This window comes from Oncorhynchus mykiss, chromosome 4 (assembly GCF_057628025.1).
Source record: "Oncorhynchus mykiss isolate SJ-2025 chromosome 4, ASM5762802v1, whole genome shotgun sequence".
NCBI lineage: Eukaryota > Metazoa > Chordata > Actinopteri > Salmoniformes > Salmonidae > Oncorhynchus > Oncorhynchus mykiss.
In genome coordinates, this window is record NC_143025.1 from 28,220,846 (window position 1) to 28,238,547 (window position 17,702).

Below are 17,702 nucleotides of genomic sequence, written 5' to 3' on the forward strand. Positions count from 1 at the left end.
CCAGCTAGGTGTGGGCTGGAGGTCTGTAGCCTTCCCCCTTCCCCATGGCTATAAGAACTGAGTAGTCAATGAAGGCCATTCTGGTTCCCAGTGTCCCCAACAGTTTCCTGTGTACTGGTCTGAAAGCCTACCAGCTGATGACAACTGTCTGTCCAGACCTGTTAGGGGTCTGCATATGAGGAGCATCTCACATTAAACAGGGATGCCTGCCAAACATGCACTGTCTTTACAATGTGGACACACATACACAGAGATTCATTTTACTGAAGCACTCTACCCACACACTGCTTGCTTATACATACAGTTGCGCGCGTGTGTGTATGTCATGCGTATGAGGAAGAAGCCCTATAGGCACTTGAGCAGTAAATAGTTGTTTTGAGCCTGGATCTGCTCTGTTGTTCTCTAGAAACCATGTTGGGTAACGCATGGAATCTCTACTGCAATAGGCTACAGCATAGGGCCTATTTCTTGTAACACAGATATAAGCATTCTTAAGGTTAGGCCTATCTAAACTGTATATTTGCCAAACCTGTGTACTTGTTTGTTAAGTAACTATTGATTGAAGTATTGAGTGAACCCACCCCCTCCTTCACCATATAAATATGATATGGCTGGGGTTGTGACAGAATAGAACATAGAGGGTAAACCTGATATAGGAGGAGGCCGCGAGGATGGAAACAGCCATACAGAACAGCTCAGCCTATAGCTTAGAAAATAAACTGGTTGGGTGAGCTGGCCTGGGATATACTGGTGTGGTCTTACTAACTCTCTATTCCATGCGAATACTGTCAACATCTCAACAGCAGTGGGGCCATACTAACTATTCTACACTTTGACTGAAGGGTCATTCTAGGTTTCATCCAGCAGTTTGGTTCAGTTATGTGTGCGTGGTACACTGGCCAGTGCAGAAATCCACAATGGGGGTTCCAACTGGCACAGGCCAACCCCATGTTCCAACCTGGAGCTGGAGGATCCTCAGTGTTAAACCCTGGGTTAGGCCTACACTCTCTGGAACCCTGGTGTGATAACTGGTCATTATCTAATGAGCGATAATAGCCTTACTTAACCTACATAATAATCTGAAAGAGATAACGGGGAGATAAGAACGAGATTCTCTCTCCTCCCATACACACACAGTTCATGTTTCACACAAAAAAAGTGCTGAAGTTGTATGTCACACCTGCATAGTCCGCCCAAATGAGATAATCACAAAGGATAGGAATCTAAAGTGAAAGAACATGAAACAACTAAATAAGCCAAGACGAGCGGTATCTTGATTATAGAAGAGGAATCTGTCACACACCATCTTCACTGAGAACTAGGATGACACGCGTGTCATATAAACCCATGCCCGCACATAAAGTGAACTAAGTCCAATTCAAAATGGCTTACATAATACAGAGAATAAGCCTATAATCTGTCCATATAGCAGACTGAAGGCTGATGTTTCCATGAGCAGCCGTGTGCGCTTTAGCTGTTGACATTAATGGTCTGGGCTAATGTATACAACCCTGCTGTTGACTGGGAACCCAGTGGAACATGTACACCCCTCTGAGAAAAGCTAGTTACGATGTGTGTGTGTGTAACAATGCAAAGTCAGTAAAACACCCACAAGTAGCTCCAACACATACTCACTGGAGGTAGAAAGCATATTGCACCGAATTACAGTCTGCCGTTAGTTAGGCGCGGTTTGTTAAAGGGACCACCAGCCAATGGGCATCTGACTGGCGACATTTCTGGATGTTTCTATATGTAGAATTGGTTTGCAAATTTCTGCTGGGCACTCTGAACAGAGGTGCTAAGTACTAGTGGTCGACCGATTATGATTTTTCAACGCAGATACCAATTATTGGAGGACCAAAAAAAGCCGATACCGATTTTTTAAAAATTTTAAAAAAAAATAAACGGACAATTTGTATTTATTTATTTGTAATAATGACAATTACAACAAAACTGAATGAACACTTATTTTAACTTAATATAATACATCAATAAAATCAATTTAGCCTCAAATAAATAATGAAACATGTTCAATTTGGTTTAAATAATGCAAAAACAAAGTGTTAGAGAAGAATGTAAAAGTGCAATATGTGCCACGTAAGAAAGCTAACGTTTCAATTCCTTGCTCAGAACATGAGAACATATGAAAGCTGGTGGTTCCTTTTAACATGGGTCTTCAATATTCCCAGGTAAGAAGTTTTAGGTTGTAGTTATTATAGGAATTATAGGACTCTCTCTATACAATTTGTATTTCATATACCTTTGACTATTTGATGTTCTTATAGGCACTATAGTATTGCCAGTGTAACAGTATAGCTTCCGTCCCTCTCCTCGCTCCTCCCTGGGCTCGAACCAGGAACACATCGACAACAGCCACCCTCGAAGCAGCATTACCCATGCAGAGCAAGGGGAACAACTACTCCAAGTCTCAAACCGAGTGACGTTTGAAACACTATTAGCGCGCACCCCACTAACTAGCTAGCCACATCGGTTACACCAGCCTAATCTCGGGAGTCGATAGGCTTGAAGTCATAAACAGCGCAATGCTTGAAGCATTGCGAAGAGCTGCTGGCAAAATGCACGTTTGTGCTGTTTGAGCAAAAGTGCTGTTTGAATGAATGCTTACGAGCCTGCTGCTGCCTACCATCGCTCAGTCAGACTGCTCTATCAAATCATAGACTTAATTATAACAGAACACGCAGAAATAGGTCATTAATATGGTCGAATCCGGAAACTCTCGAAAACATTAATTCTTTCAATGAAATACAGAACCGTTCCGTATTTTATCTAACGGGTGGCATCCATTAGTCTAAATATTCCTGTTACATTGCACACCCTTCAATGTTATGTCATAATTACATAAGATTCTAGCAAGTTAGTTCGCAACGAGCCAGGCGGCCCAAACTGTTGCATATACCCTGACTCTGCATGCAATGAACGCAAGAGAAGAGACACAATTTCACCTGGTTAATATTGCCTGCTAGCCTGAATTTCTTTTAGCTAAATATGTAGGTTTAAAAAATATATACTTCTGTGTATTGATTTTAAGAAAGACATTGATGTTTATATGGTTAGGTACAGTCGTGCAACGATTGTCCTTTTTTCGCAAATGTGCTTTTGTTAAATCATCCCCCGTTTGACGAAGTTGGCTGTCTTTGTTAGGAAGAAATTGTCTTTACACAGTTCGCAACGAGCCAGGCAGCCCAAACTGCTGCATATACCCTGACTCTGTTGCAAGAGAAGTGACAAAGAAATTCATGTTAGCAGGCAATATTAACTAAATATGCAGGTTTAAAAATATATACTGGTGTATTGATTTTAAGAAAGGCATTGATGTTAATGGTTAGGTACACATTGGAGCAACGACAGTCCTTTTTCGCGAATGCGCACCGCATCGATTATATGCAATGCAGGACACGCTAGATAAACTAGTAATATCACCAACCATGTGTAGTTAACAAGTGATTTTGATTGATTGTTTTTTTATGAGATAAGTTTCTAGCTAGCATTAAACTTATCTCGGCTTCTTACTGCATTCGCGTAACAGGCAGGATCCTCGTGGAGTGCAATGAGAGGCAGGTGGTTAGAGCGTTGTACTAGTAACCGAAAGGTTGCAAGATTGAATCCTCGAGCTGACAAGGTAAAAATCTGTCGTTCTGCCCCTGAACAAGGCAGTTAACTCACCGTTCCTAGCCGTCATTGAAAATAAGAATGTGTTCTTAATTGACTTGCCTAGTTAAATAAAGGTTGTTTAAAAAAATACAATTCATTTTTCCCTCCGAAAAATATTTTTAAAAAAATAAATAAAAAAAATATTTTAAAAAAAATATATATATATATATTTTTTTTTTTAATCGCCCAAATTGGTGTCCAAAAATACCTATTTTCGATTGTTATGAAAACTTGAAATCAGCCGTAATTAATCGGCCATTCCGATTAATCGGTCGACCTCTACTAAGTACTCTTGGCTGGCAAATGCTACCGCTACGAATTCAGGCTATGAATTGGACGGGAATGCTAACTTTTACAACTTCCTGCTACCACAGAAACGGTCTGTTGCCATCGGATTCTTGCCCTATCTGCCATGCCAGTCCTATTCATGCCAGACGTTTGAGAGTTGGCGCAGAGAGGTGAGAAGCCAAAAGCTGCGTGCGTAAGGGTTTGCATTAGCAATCAAGTGAGCAGGCATGTGTGTGTAATTAGGTCTGCTGGGTGAAAGGGAAAGCAGGCACCCACCAAAAATGGGAACCCAATCTCCAAGTAGATGTCTCAGTAAGAGACACTCAAACAACAAACACTTATTCACGTGTGTGCAATACATACAGGGATCACAATACACAAGGGTGAATCTAAGCCAATGACCTAACTACAGTAGTAAAGTTTCCCTTAATGCCCTCCTATTGTCTAGCATAAAGCTGGTCTGCAGAGAGCTGGTCTGCAGAAAACGGTCTGTCCTCCTCGCCATGTTACTCCCGCCTTTGTGTTTCTCTCTCCCTTGGTCTCTCGGTGTTCAGGCAGGGAGGCCAGCCAGCACAGGGTCTGCCTTGCCGCACGGGAAACACAACCCTTTACCTTCCCTCTAGACACTGGCAACAGGCCTGCTCCTCCAGTACAGAGAAGATTGTTCCTGCCCTGAGTGGAGCTAAACAATAACATATCTTCTCGCGCTTACAGCCTTTTCTCAGTGTCAGCTTGTTTGTGTGAGAGTCTCAGCTCTCTGGTTAACAAGTTTAATGGTTTCCATGTGCTGGGGCTCTGAGAGGCATGGGGTGTGAGAGTGGAGGAAGATGGATGGTGTGATAATTAGACTATAGGAGAAGCACAAAGCTAAAAACACAACCACGTAAACAGAACACATGATCTAATATCAGATAATCAGTTATGTGAGGTGATAGAAGGATACTAATTCAACAGGCTGATGTGTTCCCTGGCTTAAACTACGCTATCTGGCAAACACTGACATGCAGAAAGCAGGACGTTATTTTACAGATGCACACTAATACTCTAAACTCCCCAGGCTTTGCTAAAACACACCTTCATTCACGCACATGAAGGAATTCAAATGCACTGTAATGTGAGAAACCTGGGCTGTGTACCAAAATAGACCCAGGTCTCTCGACTAACTTTCTCCACTGGTTCCACTAGGGTTGCAAAGGGTCGGAAACCTTCAGGTAAATTTCCATGGTATATGGGAAGTTAAGCCCGGGAATTGTGTAAATTTTGCTTAAACTCGTCAAAAAAGTTAGTTTATAACAGTGAACCTTTTTTGTGGGATACACAAGGCAATTCTAGGTCTTGTGGCATATTTTGATTAAACTATGCCCAATTCAATGGAATTGCAACCCTCAGCATGTACAGTGCACTGTTCCATCACATGTACAGCTGATTCTCAAGATCTTGCACACTAATGAGATGCTATTGAGCACACACTACTAGACTGACTGAGCCAAGGACTACATACTTTCTGGTAAGTTTTGACTACAATACTGGGTGGGGTGAAGATATTGTATGACATACATACTTTTTTTGTTAAATAGTAAATAGTAGCCTACAACAAAGTGTGTTTAAATCATTTCTAACTTCTTAATTTCTGCTAGTTAGTTTTTGCCACCATGAGGGTTTTAGCTTGCTTGAGCCTGCTAACTGAGGAGTGTTAATTCACCTGTTTCCATACATGTTTCCTTTTAAAACATTTACCTTACAAAAGTAGTCGTTCAATCTAATTGCTTAGCTTTATCTGTACATGGAATTGTATTTGGGGGTTTTTCAACAGCAAAATCTACAGGAAAATGCCACGGGCATCATCTGATGTGTGGAGACATTTCACTGCAGCTAATGTAGAAAGAAAAGCTGTGTACATTTGCAAATACTGTGCCAAATCACATGTGAAGAATGCAACAAAGATGCAGAATAATCTGGCCAGGTGCATAAAGTTCCCTCAGCGCTCACAACAAGCCACCTCTGACAAAAGTCCAAGTGCATAAAGTTCCCTCAGCGCACACAACAAGCAACCTCTGACAAATGTCTCTAATTCTATTTGAGGTGAAAATGATGAATCAGACACCTTGTCGATAGCAACAGCTCATGGTCCTCCTGGAATCAGAAGTTTGTTTGACTCAATGGAGGAACGTAGTCAGAGAACTGCTGATGAATGTCTTGCTTGAGCGGTGTATGCAACTGGTTCACCTCTGTTGCTCACAGGCAATGTGTATTGGAAGATACACCATTTCTGAATGTTCTTCACCCAGCATACACCCCTCCAATCAGACATGCTTTATCTACTCATTTGCTGGATACAGAGTTCAGAGTCCAAGTGAAGGTCATGCAAATCATAGAGAAAACAGACTATGTATTGCAATCATCTCTGATGGGTGGTTGAATATTCGTGGGCAAGGAACAGTTAACTAAATGATCTTCACCCCTCAACCAGTATTCTACAAGAGCACAGACACAAGGGACAGACACACCGGTCTCTACAATGCAGATAATCTGAAGGCAGTCATCAATGACCTTGGACCACAGAAAGTAATTGCACTGGTGACAGACAATGCTGCGAACATGAAGGCTGCTTGGTCGAAAGTGGAGGAGTCCTACACTCACATCGCACCAATGGCCTATGCTGCTCATGCATTGAATCTGCTCCTCAATGACATCATGGCACTGAAAACAATAGATACACTCTACAAGAGAGCCAAGGGAATGGTTAGGTATGTGTAGGGTCATCAAGTTACAGCAGCAATCTACCTCACCAAGAAAAGTGAGAAGAATAAGAGCACCACATTGAAGCTGCCCAGCAACACCCGTTTGACAGTCTCCTGGAGGGGAGGGAGTCTCTCCAAGAAACTGCCACATCACAGTCTGCCGATATGGACAGCCCCATCAAGAGGATCCTCCTGGATGATGTATTTTGGGAGAGAGTGGTAAGCAGCATGAAACTCCTGAAACCTATAGCAGTAGCCATTGCACAGTTTGAGGGAGACAATGCCATCCTGTCTGATGTTCAGACTCTGCTAGCAGATGTAAGAGAAGAAATGCGTATTGCCCTGCCTACTTCACTGTTGCTCCAAGTCGAGGAAACTGCAGTTCTGAAATGCATCAAAAAGCGTGAAGACTTCTGCCTGAAGCCCATACATGCCGCAGCGTACTTGGACACCAAGTATCCTTGCAAGAGCATCCTGTCTGGTGCAGAGATCAACAAGGCCTATGGTGCCATCACTACTGTGTCTCGCCACCTTGGCCTGGATGAGGGCAAGGTTCTAGGCAGTCTAGCGAAGTACACTTCCAAGCAAGGGCTTTTTGATGAAAATGCAATATAGCAGTCGTGCCAACTTATCTCAACAGTCACTTGGTGGAAGAGACATTGTGGATCGGAAGCTCTTTCCCCTGTTGCCTCCATCATCCTCCAAAATAAGCTGCCTCATAGGGCAACTGGTCCTTGTTTGGGAACACACACACCAAAGCACTTAACAGGCTGACCAATACAAGGGTTGAAAAATTGGTGGCCATACAGGCAAATTTGAGGCTTTTTGAGCCTGACAATGAGCCATCCTCAACAAGGTTGGAAAATGGCAGTGAAGATGAGACCTCAGAGTCTGATGTTCAAGAGGTGGACATTGAGGAGGTCCAGGGAGAAGACATGGAAGCCTGAGAGGAAGACAACCAAAGCTTTAGTTTCTAGACTATCATTTTACAGATGTTGAAAACATTTTTGGGAGATGCGATGGATCATTCAATATTCCCTTAATTTTGTTGTTCAGTGAAATAATCCCATGTGAAGAGTGAACTCAATTAAAAGTTCAATTTGTAACGATATTGTTTTTATTCTATTGGGAGAATTTAATCACTTGCAATTATGCCTACTTATGATAAGGTAAAAGGTTTATGTTTCTGTGTCCATATGATACGTTAAATATATCCAATGCAAAAAATAACATTTTATTTAAATGGTATTAATATTAATTTGCATATATTCCTGTTAATTCCCTCGGAAAGTTTCCACTTCTGAATAATCCCCAAAATGTGCAACCCTAGGTGCTACCAAATTTTTCAGTTGATAGCACTAGTACATGATTTGGTCACACAAATTTTGAGACGCTGAGCAGCAATAATGACCTGGCCTGGGTCCCATAATGTACCTCGATTCCATACAGAGACAGGTTAATAACGACTAGCCATCTTTTAAATGAGCATGCCCATGCAGGGCTTGATATTCAGAGAAACAAAGCTACTGGCCCGGGAAAGCGTGCATTATTTAAATGTTAGCTTTAATTACAAGTAGCTGATAATGACCGACCCTCCATACACAAATTACACTTTAAACGACAATATCACATTTACACTGATTGTACGAAGAGCAAAAATGAAACCGTCGCACAATCTTAAAAAGGGTGTTATTGTAAGTGATTTTGAACAATCACTCTACAGTTGTAGGGTCCTATAAAATAAGTTGGATCTTTTGGTAAATTCCATTTCCTAGGTTTCACTCATAAAATAAAAGTACAGTAATTGGATGTTCGAAGTCCACAAAAATGCTCAGGAGACAAGCAAAAAAAAAAAATGGTATTATTCAATTTTTTTATTTTTTTAAATCACTGGCACCCTAGCGACCAATTAAAAATGGGCATCACACAGCCAAGTCAAAATTTTGGTCACAGACCACACGCTCAAAATACGAGTTAGGTCTAGTTGGAAGTCAGGCTCAAACAGTTAGAAACTTGCGTAACTGACCAATTAGTCCATTACTAAATTTGATTTAGTAACCAAACTAGTGGTACAGAACTTAAATTCCATTTATGTATCATCAATATTTTACATTAGCAAGAGTTCTCTGAAGTCATCAGGCTTGGCTGAAGACTCAACATCAGCAGACATCTGGGATTTATTTATGAACAAACTATGTCAACCATGTCATGATGAATAAAACAGCAGCACTAAAAACTCAAGGGCCTGAAGCTCATCAGCTGATGCTTGAAAAGTCAAGACAACACAAATAAATTGGACAGAGGACTGGTAGATGATTTCATACAAATGATTCCATATTCTTCTTAGAAATGTGTACTGGAATTCAGTTGGCATGGAGACCAGTAGAGATGGAAAGATATATCCTCTTCTGAGACACTACACCATAAGGTCAGCTTTCTAGCACTAGAGTGGACTGTGATGTCCAAACTGAAATAACAAAAGGGTTAATCCATTTGAATTTCAGCACTTTTGATTTGAACAATCGGTTGAGACACCATGCTCTTGAATACAGGGTGGGTGTCATGCTTTGGTTGATAAATGTACTAAAATGGAAATAAATGGACATTGACTTTCAAAATGGTACCACAAAGATGGTTGGAGGTCCACACATCAGAGAACGTTGACTTGAATGGGAAAATCTGTTGTTTTAAATTATACTGTCAGTTGTCCATAAGAAACCTATTGTAATCTTAGAAATATAGATACTAAAATAGACATGAACATTTAAGTTGACTTTTGAGGGTGGGTGGTCCGACAGCCATTTTTGTGGCATATTCCAATAGTGTACCAGCTAAATTACTGTGGTCTGAAGGGATAGGTCCATTCTATGACTGAAGTGACACCCACCCTGTATTCAAGAGCATATTGTATCTCAACCGACAGCAGGAAAAAACTAAAACCTCATGAAGTAAAATAGGGTCTAAGCTATAACATATGCAAATATTAAAAAGTTCACATAATTGACTAAATAAAATCAAAACAGCCAATCTGTATTAAAAAAATATATATCCAAGAAATGATTAAATGGTTTGACAACCCTGTTTGGAAGCTTTTAAATGATATCAAACTCAATAGTTTATCTTTTCCAGTGATGAAGACATGTATGTCTCATGGTAAGTCCAGGTTAGCGGCATATTTTGCAGAGGACGGTTTTCTGTCTGTGTCAGACTTTTCATACCCAAACCACGTCTCCGTGCTCTGCCACGTTCACTCTCCTCCATGTTTGTTTGTGTTGCAAATTTCCTTCCACACGGCACGTAGAGGAGATGGAGGTGCTCAAAGTTGACCCATTTTGCATAGTATACTATGCAAGAATCATGTGAAACTTCACATGTGAAATCATGTGAAGAATCATGTGAAATAATGTGAAACTAGCAAGAATAATGTGAAACAGTACAGAGAGAGTCTGCGGATGAGACCCAAAAAAGTAGTCGAGTGCTCAAAACAAACCCCCGACTCAAGACGTTGCAGGGCTTTTGCCCGCGGCACACCATATGGCAAAGAATCCCGAAAATGGAAGGCGGTAACAGCTACCGTTACAACTTACATCTGCAAAGACATGGCCCCAATTTACACAGTTGAGAAACTGAGTTGGTGCTAACACTCGACCCAAGGCACAAAATGCCAAGGCGAAAACACTTCGATCAAGTCAAGTTGCCTCGTTTATATCAAGAGTGTCGGGCCAAAGTAGAGGAGGAAATCCACAAGGTAATGGATAGGATACAACAACAGATATGTAAAATACACAGCCCTATACGAGCCTGACAATACACTTCATCCAAGACTGGACACACTGCAGTCGGTGTTTACAGACAGGCTATTTCCCAGATGACCACACGGGAGAAATAATAGCCAGAGGTCTCAGGGAAGCTCTTGAGTTGTGGGGACTGAGCGAGGATCACCTAGTCTGTGGCACAACGGCTAACGTCACAAACAACATCCTTGCACTTCAGCTGAATGACTTGATACGTTCAGTGTTTTGGCCACTGTCTTCATCTAGTCATTGGTGAGTGTCTAAAACAGAAAACCCTACCAATGTAAAAATATATTTCAGTAAAAATAAACCTTTATAGTAGGCCACCCCACGTTGTATTTTAAATGTCTTTAAGGTGCTATGTTTGTTATGTGACGTGCAAGCATGTTAAAAGCTTGGCTGAATATGGGGGTGTAGTCAAAGTAAATCCCGTCTTAAGTGAATGATGATACTGATAACCTGTCTGTCACAAAGTAACAGAAATGATCCTTTTACAAGGCTCAACAATACAGTAATAATGCACATTTAAACACATCCACACACAATGCAATGAATGCGTTTCCTGTCCTGTAAAATAACATGCATCTTCTCCTTTATTTACACAGAGCGCAGTGTGAAACTACCCAAAGTGCAAAGACCAGTTGGAGTCTACAAGAAGTTGGTGAGTGCTTTCGCTAATTAATGGAAGAGAAGATGTGAACTGGCCAAGGCTCCAGCTGAACTGGGCTTGCCTGCTCATGAGCTGATCACAGAAAGCCCTACCAGGTGGGGCTCTATGCAACAAATGATTGAAAGGGTCTTGGAGCAGGAGAAAGCTCGCTCACAGGTCCTCCATGCCGACAAGAAAACGCAACATCTGGTCCCAACTTGGTCGGACTTGGGACTTTCTGGAGTCCATAAACAAGGCATGGAGTCCTCATGGAGTTTACAGATGTCTTGTCTGGGGAGCAGAACACAAGTGTTTGCTACTTGAAACCGGTCCTCCATCAACAACCAGGTACTCAAGCCTCAGGATGACGACACTCCGCTCATCACGACAATCAAGGAGGGCATTCTAAACCACTTAAATTGGAGAGCATGTTGGCTAAACAGGCAGCGTCAGCAGAGGTAGCCCCCCTTCCATCAGCTGCAGCTGCTAGAGCTTCCTGCTAAGAAGCAAAAGAAGAGTTTGAGCAGCACCTTTGAAAAAGCAGCAATGCAAAGCTAAACGGCCCCTCAGTCAAGCGGAGAGTCCATTGAAAAGGAGCTCAACCTCCATCTCCAACTGGAGGCTGGTCCAGAGGCAAACCCACTGGAATGGTGGAGGCAGCATGAGGCACATTTCCCCACAAGTGTCAAAGCTAGCAAAGAAATGCTTGTGCATCCCTGCCACAAGTGCCCCAGAGCGGGTGTTCAGTACAAGTGGGAACATTGTAACATGTCAGAGGTCATCACTTAAAACAGAAAGAGTTGACCAGCTTGTATTCCTGGCTCTCAACCAGTAAAACTAACTCCCTGAGATTCTGAAACATAAGGCAAACATTTTGAAGCATTGTTTGCAGCACTTTGGTTGTTTTGATATGTTATAATCCAAACTTGAAGGAGTGTTTTGTTTACTTTTTAGATATTTATTTGTGTGCCTTATTTTGCTGCTATAATTTAAACTTGAAAGTGTTCCATGTTTACATTTGGTATTTTACATAGCAATATTTGTTGTTAGACCTGTATTAATTTGTTTGCTGCTACAATTCAAATCAGTTCTACTATTAAAAAGAGTATTATAAGTTTGGTTTGGATATTTTAGATCTAGTCACATTTTAGGCCTATTTATTTTGTTTGCAACTATAGTTGAAGTGTTTTCTATTTACCTTTTTAGGTTTTATACATTCATATTTTGTTACATGCTTAATTGAAAATTTGAACAAAAGTTCTAAATAAGAGGAGAAATAATAAAATATGAGTAAGAACCTTTTATTTCTTGAGTATAATTCAAAACGTAATAAGAAAATGTTCTATATCGGGATATGTATCGTTATCGGGATATGAAATGACCTATATCGGGATGTGAGATTTTGGTCATATCGCCCAGCCCTACTTCCACGTCTGTTTCTTATAGCCTAACCTCGCGGGGGGGACGGAGACATACGTTACAACTTCCCTCACTTTTACACAAGAGCAGAAATGTGAAAGCCTTTTAACTCCATAATCAAACATACAGATAGACCTAGTCCATCTGTGTGTACAGTTCAAAAGCATGTTTGAGAACAATAAAGACATTTATTTAACTACATGCAATCAAGCTCACAGCACCAGATCTTAAATCAACAATGTTTACTGATAGGAGGCATATTGCAGTCACATATGGCAGCTTGCCTAAAGAGCCCATATTTACCATAGAAAATCATTAACACCCTTCTATAGGGTCTGTAAACCATTAACCACTAGACAATTAAAAGTCCACAGTATAGATTCTCAGAAGACATACAGAAAACACAACCTTTATCAGTGATCAGGACAGAGCAAGAGTACAATAGAGACTGACTTGGTCTTTTTGATGAGCAGTTTGGTGAGGGAAAAGAGCAGTGCTGTGGTTTCTACTTTGACACATCTATATAAAAAAAAGTAGTGGTCCTGGCAACATAAGACAAAGCTTGGTTGAGAGAGAAGGAACTACTAGCCAAGGTCAAGTGAAAAGACTTAGTAGGCTACTCTAGTCATTGGCTTGTACGTTACTGTAGTGTAGCTAGACTATTTAAAGTACACTTCTTATGCTGTGTAGGTGTCTGACGCTAGAATGCTGTCATGCTACTGGCCATACTTGTCACCAGCCCTGGGTATTGTTTCCTGCGTCAGTGGTTCTCGTGGCTTAATCAATGCACGACCTGTGATAATCCACCACCTGTCACTGTTAGCTTACGCATCCATGCTGCAGGACTTTAAATAGAAAAGACAATTAGCTGGATAAAAAGTTGACCAGCTAGTTAACTGCTTAATATACTTTTATCTAGCTGGCTAGCAGGTTTTACAGCTATAATTGCTGCATCAATAGCCCTCATGAAAAATATTATATTCTTGTCCACCCTCTAATAAAGCTAGGTACAGTGCCTTCAGAAATTATTCACACCCCTTGACTTTTAAAATGTATTCAATTGAGACATTTTGTCACTGGCCTACACCATAATGTCAGTGGAATTATGTTCATTTAAAAAATATTTTTACAAATGTAAAAATTAATTAAAAAAATGAAAAGCTGATATGTCTTCAGTCAACACATATTCAACCACTTTGTTATGGCAAGTCTAAATAAGTTCAGGAGTAAACACTTGTAATTAATAACTTTACCATGCTCAAAGGGATATTCAATGTCTACTTATCTACCAATAAGTGACCTCTTTGTGAGGCATTGGAAAGCCTCCTTGGTCTTTGTGGTTGAATCCGTGTTTGAAATGTACTGCTTGTATGAGGCACCTTACAGATAAGTGTGTGTGGGATACAGAGATGAGGTAGTCATTCAAAAATCATGTTAAACACTATTATTGCACACAGCGTGAGTCCATGCAATTTATGTCATTTTTTACTCCTGGACCAACTTATTTAGGCTTGCCATAACTAAAGGGTTGAATACCTCATTCCAAATCATCATCTCATCTCTATTGGGCTACTGCTCATGCGGTATCTTTAGAGCAGCGTCTTCCAAACTAGGGGTTGCGACCCCAAGTGCGGTCGCCAATTTGAAAATGGGGTTGCGAGAGAAACGGGGATAAAAATACAACTGGGGTCGTCAGTAACCTCCGGTAGACACTAGATGTGGTTGTAATAAACAGAACAGCTAATTTTCTTTCTACAAATAATCAAGTAATCACGTTTCCATCCAGTTTTTATGCGAGTAATGTACTACCATATAACAAAAAAAACAAGACAGCTGTGATGGAAACAGGAAGTTTGGTTACAATTTTATATATGCCGACAGATCATGTTCGTTCAACATGGTGGGAAATTTGTGTCTGTAAAATTAATTATGCGAGAAACGGTGGTGGAAACGCCATCACATCGAAGTAAACTTGTAGTCAGGCGTGATATGTTGTGTGGTCCTCGCACTACGACTCGGGAAGCATGCAGTTTATTAGGCTACTGATGAAATAATTTGATGAACTTCACAGGGTGGTGAAAGTGCACGGTGATCTTGATGCTCCTTTCCATAAAGAGAGGGTCTAATTCTGGTGACATGATGATCAATGCTTTACTACTGTTTGACAAATAAAAAATATTATTACCCATAATAATCTTATAATGTGGACTAGCTTACCCGCAATGTATCTGCGAGCTGTTGGTTAGAGCACAAGTGCCAAGATCAGAGTATGCACATTTGCTATTTATCGCAACAGTTTCTGACAAAACTATCGGTAGAGTTGGAAATGCCACGGAAACACATTGAACTTTCAAAAAAGTACATTGTGTGCAATAGGTCGTCACGCACTAATTTTTATCAGCAACAAGTCCGTTTGGTGGAAACACATCACTGGTGGGAAAATGCATATATTTCTTTATGTGGACTTTAGAATACTTAGCATGAACATCTGTCACCAATTGAATGGAAACCTTGCTAGTGATGAAGTTTGTTTCTACACAGAAGACCATACAAAACTATCGCCTGAAGATCTGAACACCCAATACTTTTCTGATTTCAACCACTTCAAACCATACTTCCTTCAGATTGAACCCGAAATGCGGTAATTTTTCATTTTTTAAACAACTAATTGACAGAGGTCGGTTCAATTATTTGAATTCTATGTTGTTCAGTTTTTTTCTGTGAGCTGCGCGATGTAGTAGGGAGTTGTAGTTTCCAATAGGCAAATATTCACCAGTTTAGCTCATAAAACGAGGTAATTAACTAAAATGACCATAATCCATTGCGCATATACTTGTCCTGCGCCATGGGGGAGACAATACTGCATGATCATGAGGGCATATAGAGAGCAGCTGTTGCTTCATGAGGTATCTCTACCTGAAAATACACGACAAAAGGTGATTGACTCCGCAGTATGCCTTTTTTACTTTGAAGAACTACAAAATAGTGATGACTTAGATTTACGTTTTTTTTAAGTCATCAAATAAAACAAATGTAAAATGCACAACACATTTGATTTAAAGTGAATAAATTATGGCTAATAATTAGTAATGGCAAGTCACTACCATCATGGGACATTTATTAATCGTTTTATTCTGTGTTGCTATAGCATTCAACCAAAATAATCAGAACCAAAATCCAAAACGCTATTTCAATAATCGAACCTAAACCGAACTGAAACCCTCCCCACTAATCGCTCAGCAATATGACAAAAAAAAAAACTTTCAAAAGTACTGTCAGCCTGCTTTGTAAAACTATCATAGACCCAAATTAAAAAGTAAACATTGGCCGTTGATTACATCACCTTTTTTTACATGGTGGGGTTGCAAACATTTGTGTTATATCAAAATGGGGAAGTGGGCCAAAAAAGTTTGGGAAGGCCTGCTCTAGCTGAACTGCGCAATTTGTGCATTACGCTCACAAAAAGAAAACGAAATGGTATTCAAATAATTTAACCGACGTTGGTCATTTTGCTAACGTTAGTTGTTTAAAAACTGACATTTCGGTTAATGGTTTTAGCACCCTGGGACATGGTAGAAATGCCTTCATCCACTAAAATTCCCTTTAAGATCCATATATTTTGTTTTATGGTGAAACGACGCCTACATTTATATTTAAAGCCCTTTGGAATACACATCTTACACTGAATAATATTTGCTCGGGGCATACAAGGCACCGTCGTATACTAGGAATGACCCAGCTAGTCTGGGCTGGCTAACTTCATTTTTTTACATATGGGAGGATGGAAGAATCGATTTCATCCCACACTACGAACAGACATGGTCAGAATATCCGCTTTCCAATGCTGCTTTCGAGTAAGGTGTCATTTATTCGGCGTAAACATGACAATATCAAGCTAACTTTTCTAGCACACAATGAAAATAATGAAGATAGGTCTTACCACCAGAGGATGAGGCACGCCAACAAAACGCGCAACCGCTTCATTATCTTCCCGCTGGGACCAACATCCTCGCTCTTTTAGGATTGTACTAACCTCTCGTGGCTATACAGTAAACACGAATATGAACTACTATCAAACTGTAATGTTTGTTGCTTATAAAATATAATAAATATTTAGGGGGAGGGTGACACTTTCCTAAAACTACACTCGATGTAGCTAGCCAGTTGATTTTTCATTCAGTCAACCCTTCGCCGACTCTTTTCTGCGCTAGTTGGCTTCTGTTGCTGTGCTACTCGCCTTCGCCAAGCGCTGCTGTGGTTCTCCCCTCCACTCGGCCAATAGCATCAGGCAGCGACAGAGAAGTAGTGACGTGCTAAAGGCACGGTTCCGCCCATTTCCTCTGCTTGAGCGGAGCTGGAACGTAGAACGCGTCTCCTCCATAAGAAAAGAAAATATAAAACCCTGAAATATTTACATCTGATTGTGCAACTTTTGGATTACATAGTTTTGCAATAGGATGAGTAATGAATGGTGGTTTGAGTAACTTCCAAAGACTAAGGGCAACATATATGGGATGGCATAGACTACACAAGAAAATGCCTAGTAGCTAGTTGAGTTGACATTTTTCATGTCATGACATGACCCTACATATTTAATAGTTTCCTTATTTTTAGCAAGCCTGGTGTGCAGTTCACTATTACAATTTTAAAACCAAGAGATCCTTGATCAGATTGCAGTCTTCTTCTCTCATCATCATCATCAATTGAAAAATACCTACACCCATGTCTATTTGACATTTATATTGTTGTTCAACAAACAAGTGCCTGTATAGTTAAATGTATTTTATCATTCTATAATGTCTTCTCTACGCCCAAAGTTATACAAAATAGCATAACTGTTCAATATTCACACATGGGCAGACTTGTACTGTTTTCTATCCGTTTCTTGCCAAATACTAATATATCTGTATAGCACAAGGAAATATATATTATATATTTTTTTATGTAACCTTTGTTAAACAAGGAAAGTCAGTTAAGAACAAATTCTTATTTACAATGACGGCCTACTCCAGCCAAACCCAGACGACGCTGGGCCAATTGTGCGCCGCCATATGGGACTCCCAATCACGTCCGGATGTGACACGGCCGGTATATCCAATGTTTATTTCAAGGGGATGCGACTGTACTGATGTTGTAAAG

General features: G+C 40.4%; 1 protein-coding gene across 9 annotated transcripts in view; it reads right to left on the bottom strand.

Annotated features, from left to right (window-relative positions):
* The window catches only part of LOC110521628 (SUN domain-containing ossification factor), a 72,053-nt gene extending 55,136 nt beyond the window's left edge, over positions 1–16,917 (bottom strand). For 6 of the 9 annotated variants that reach the window (XM_090231699.1, XM_090231698.1, XM_090231694.1 and 3 more), the window contains exon 1: positions 16,504–16,859. In XM_090231699.1, coding sequence (XP_090087825.1) covers positions 16,504–16,547 — 44 coding nt within the window. In that variant the 5' untranslated portion in view covers positions 16,548–16,859. Of the gene's footprint in view, positions 1–16,503 lie in introns of all 9 variants that reach the window. The other 3 variants (XM_090231697.1, XM_090231696.1, XM_090231695.1) reach the window with 1 other exon arrangement.
* Positions 16,918–17,702: the final 785 nt, after the last annotated feature.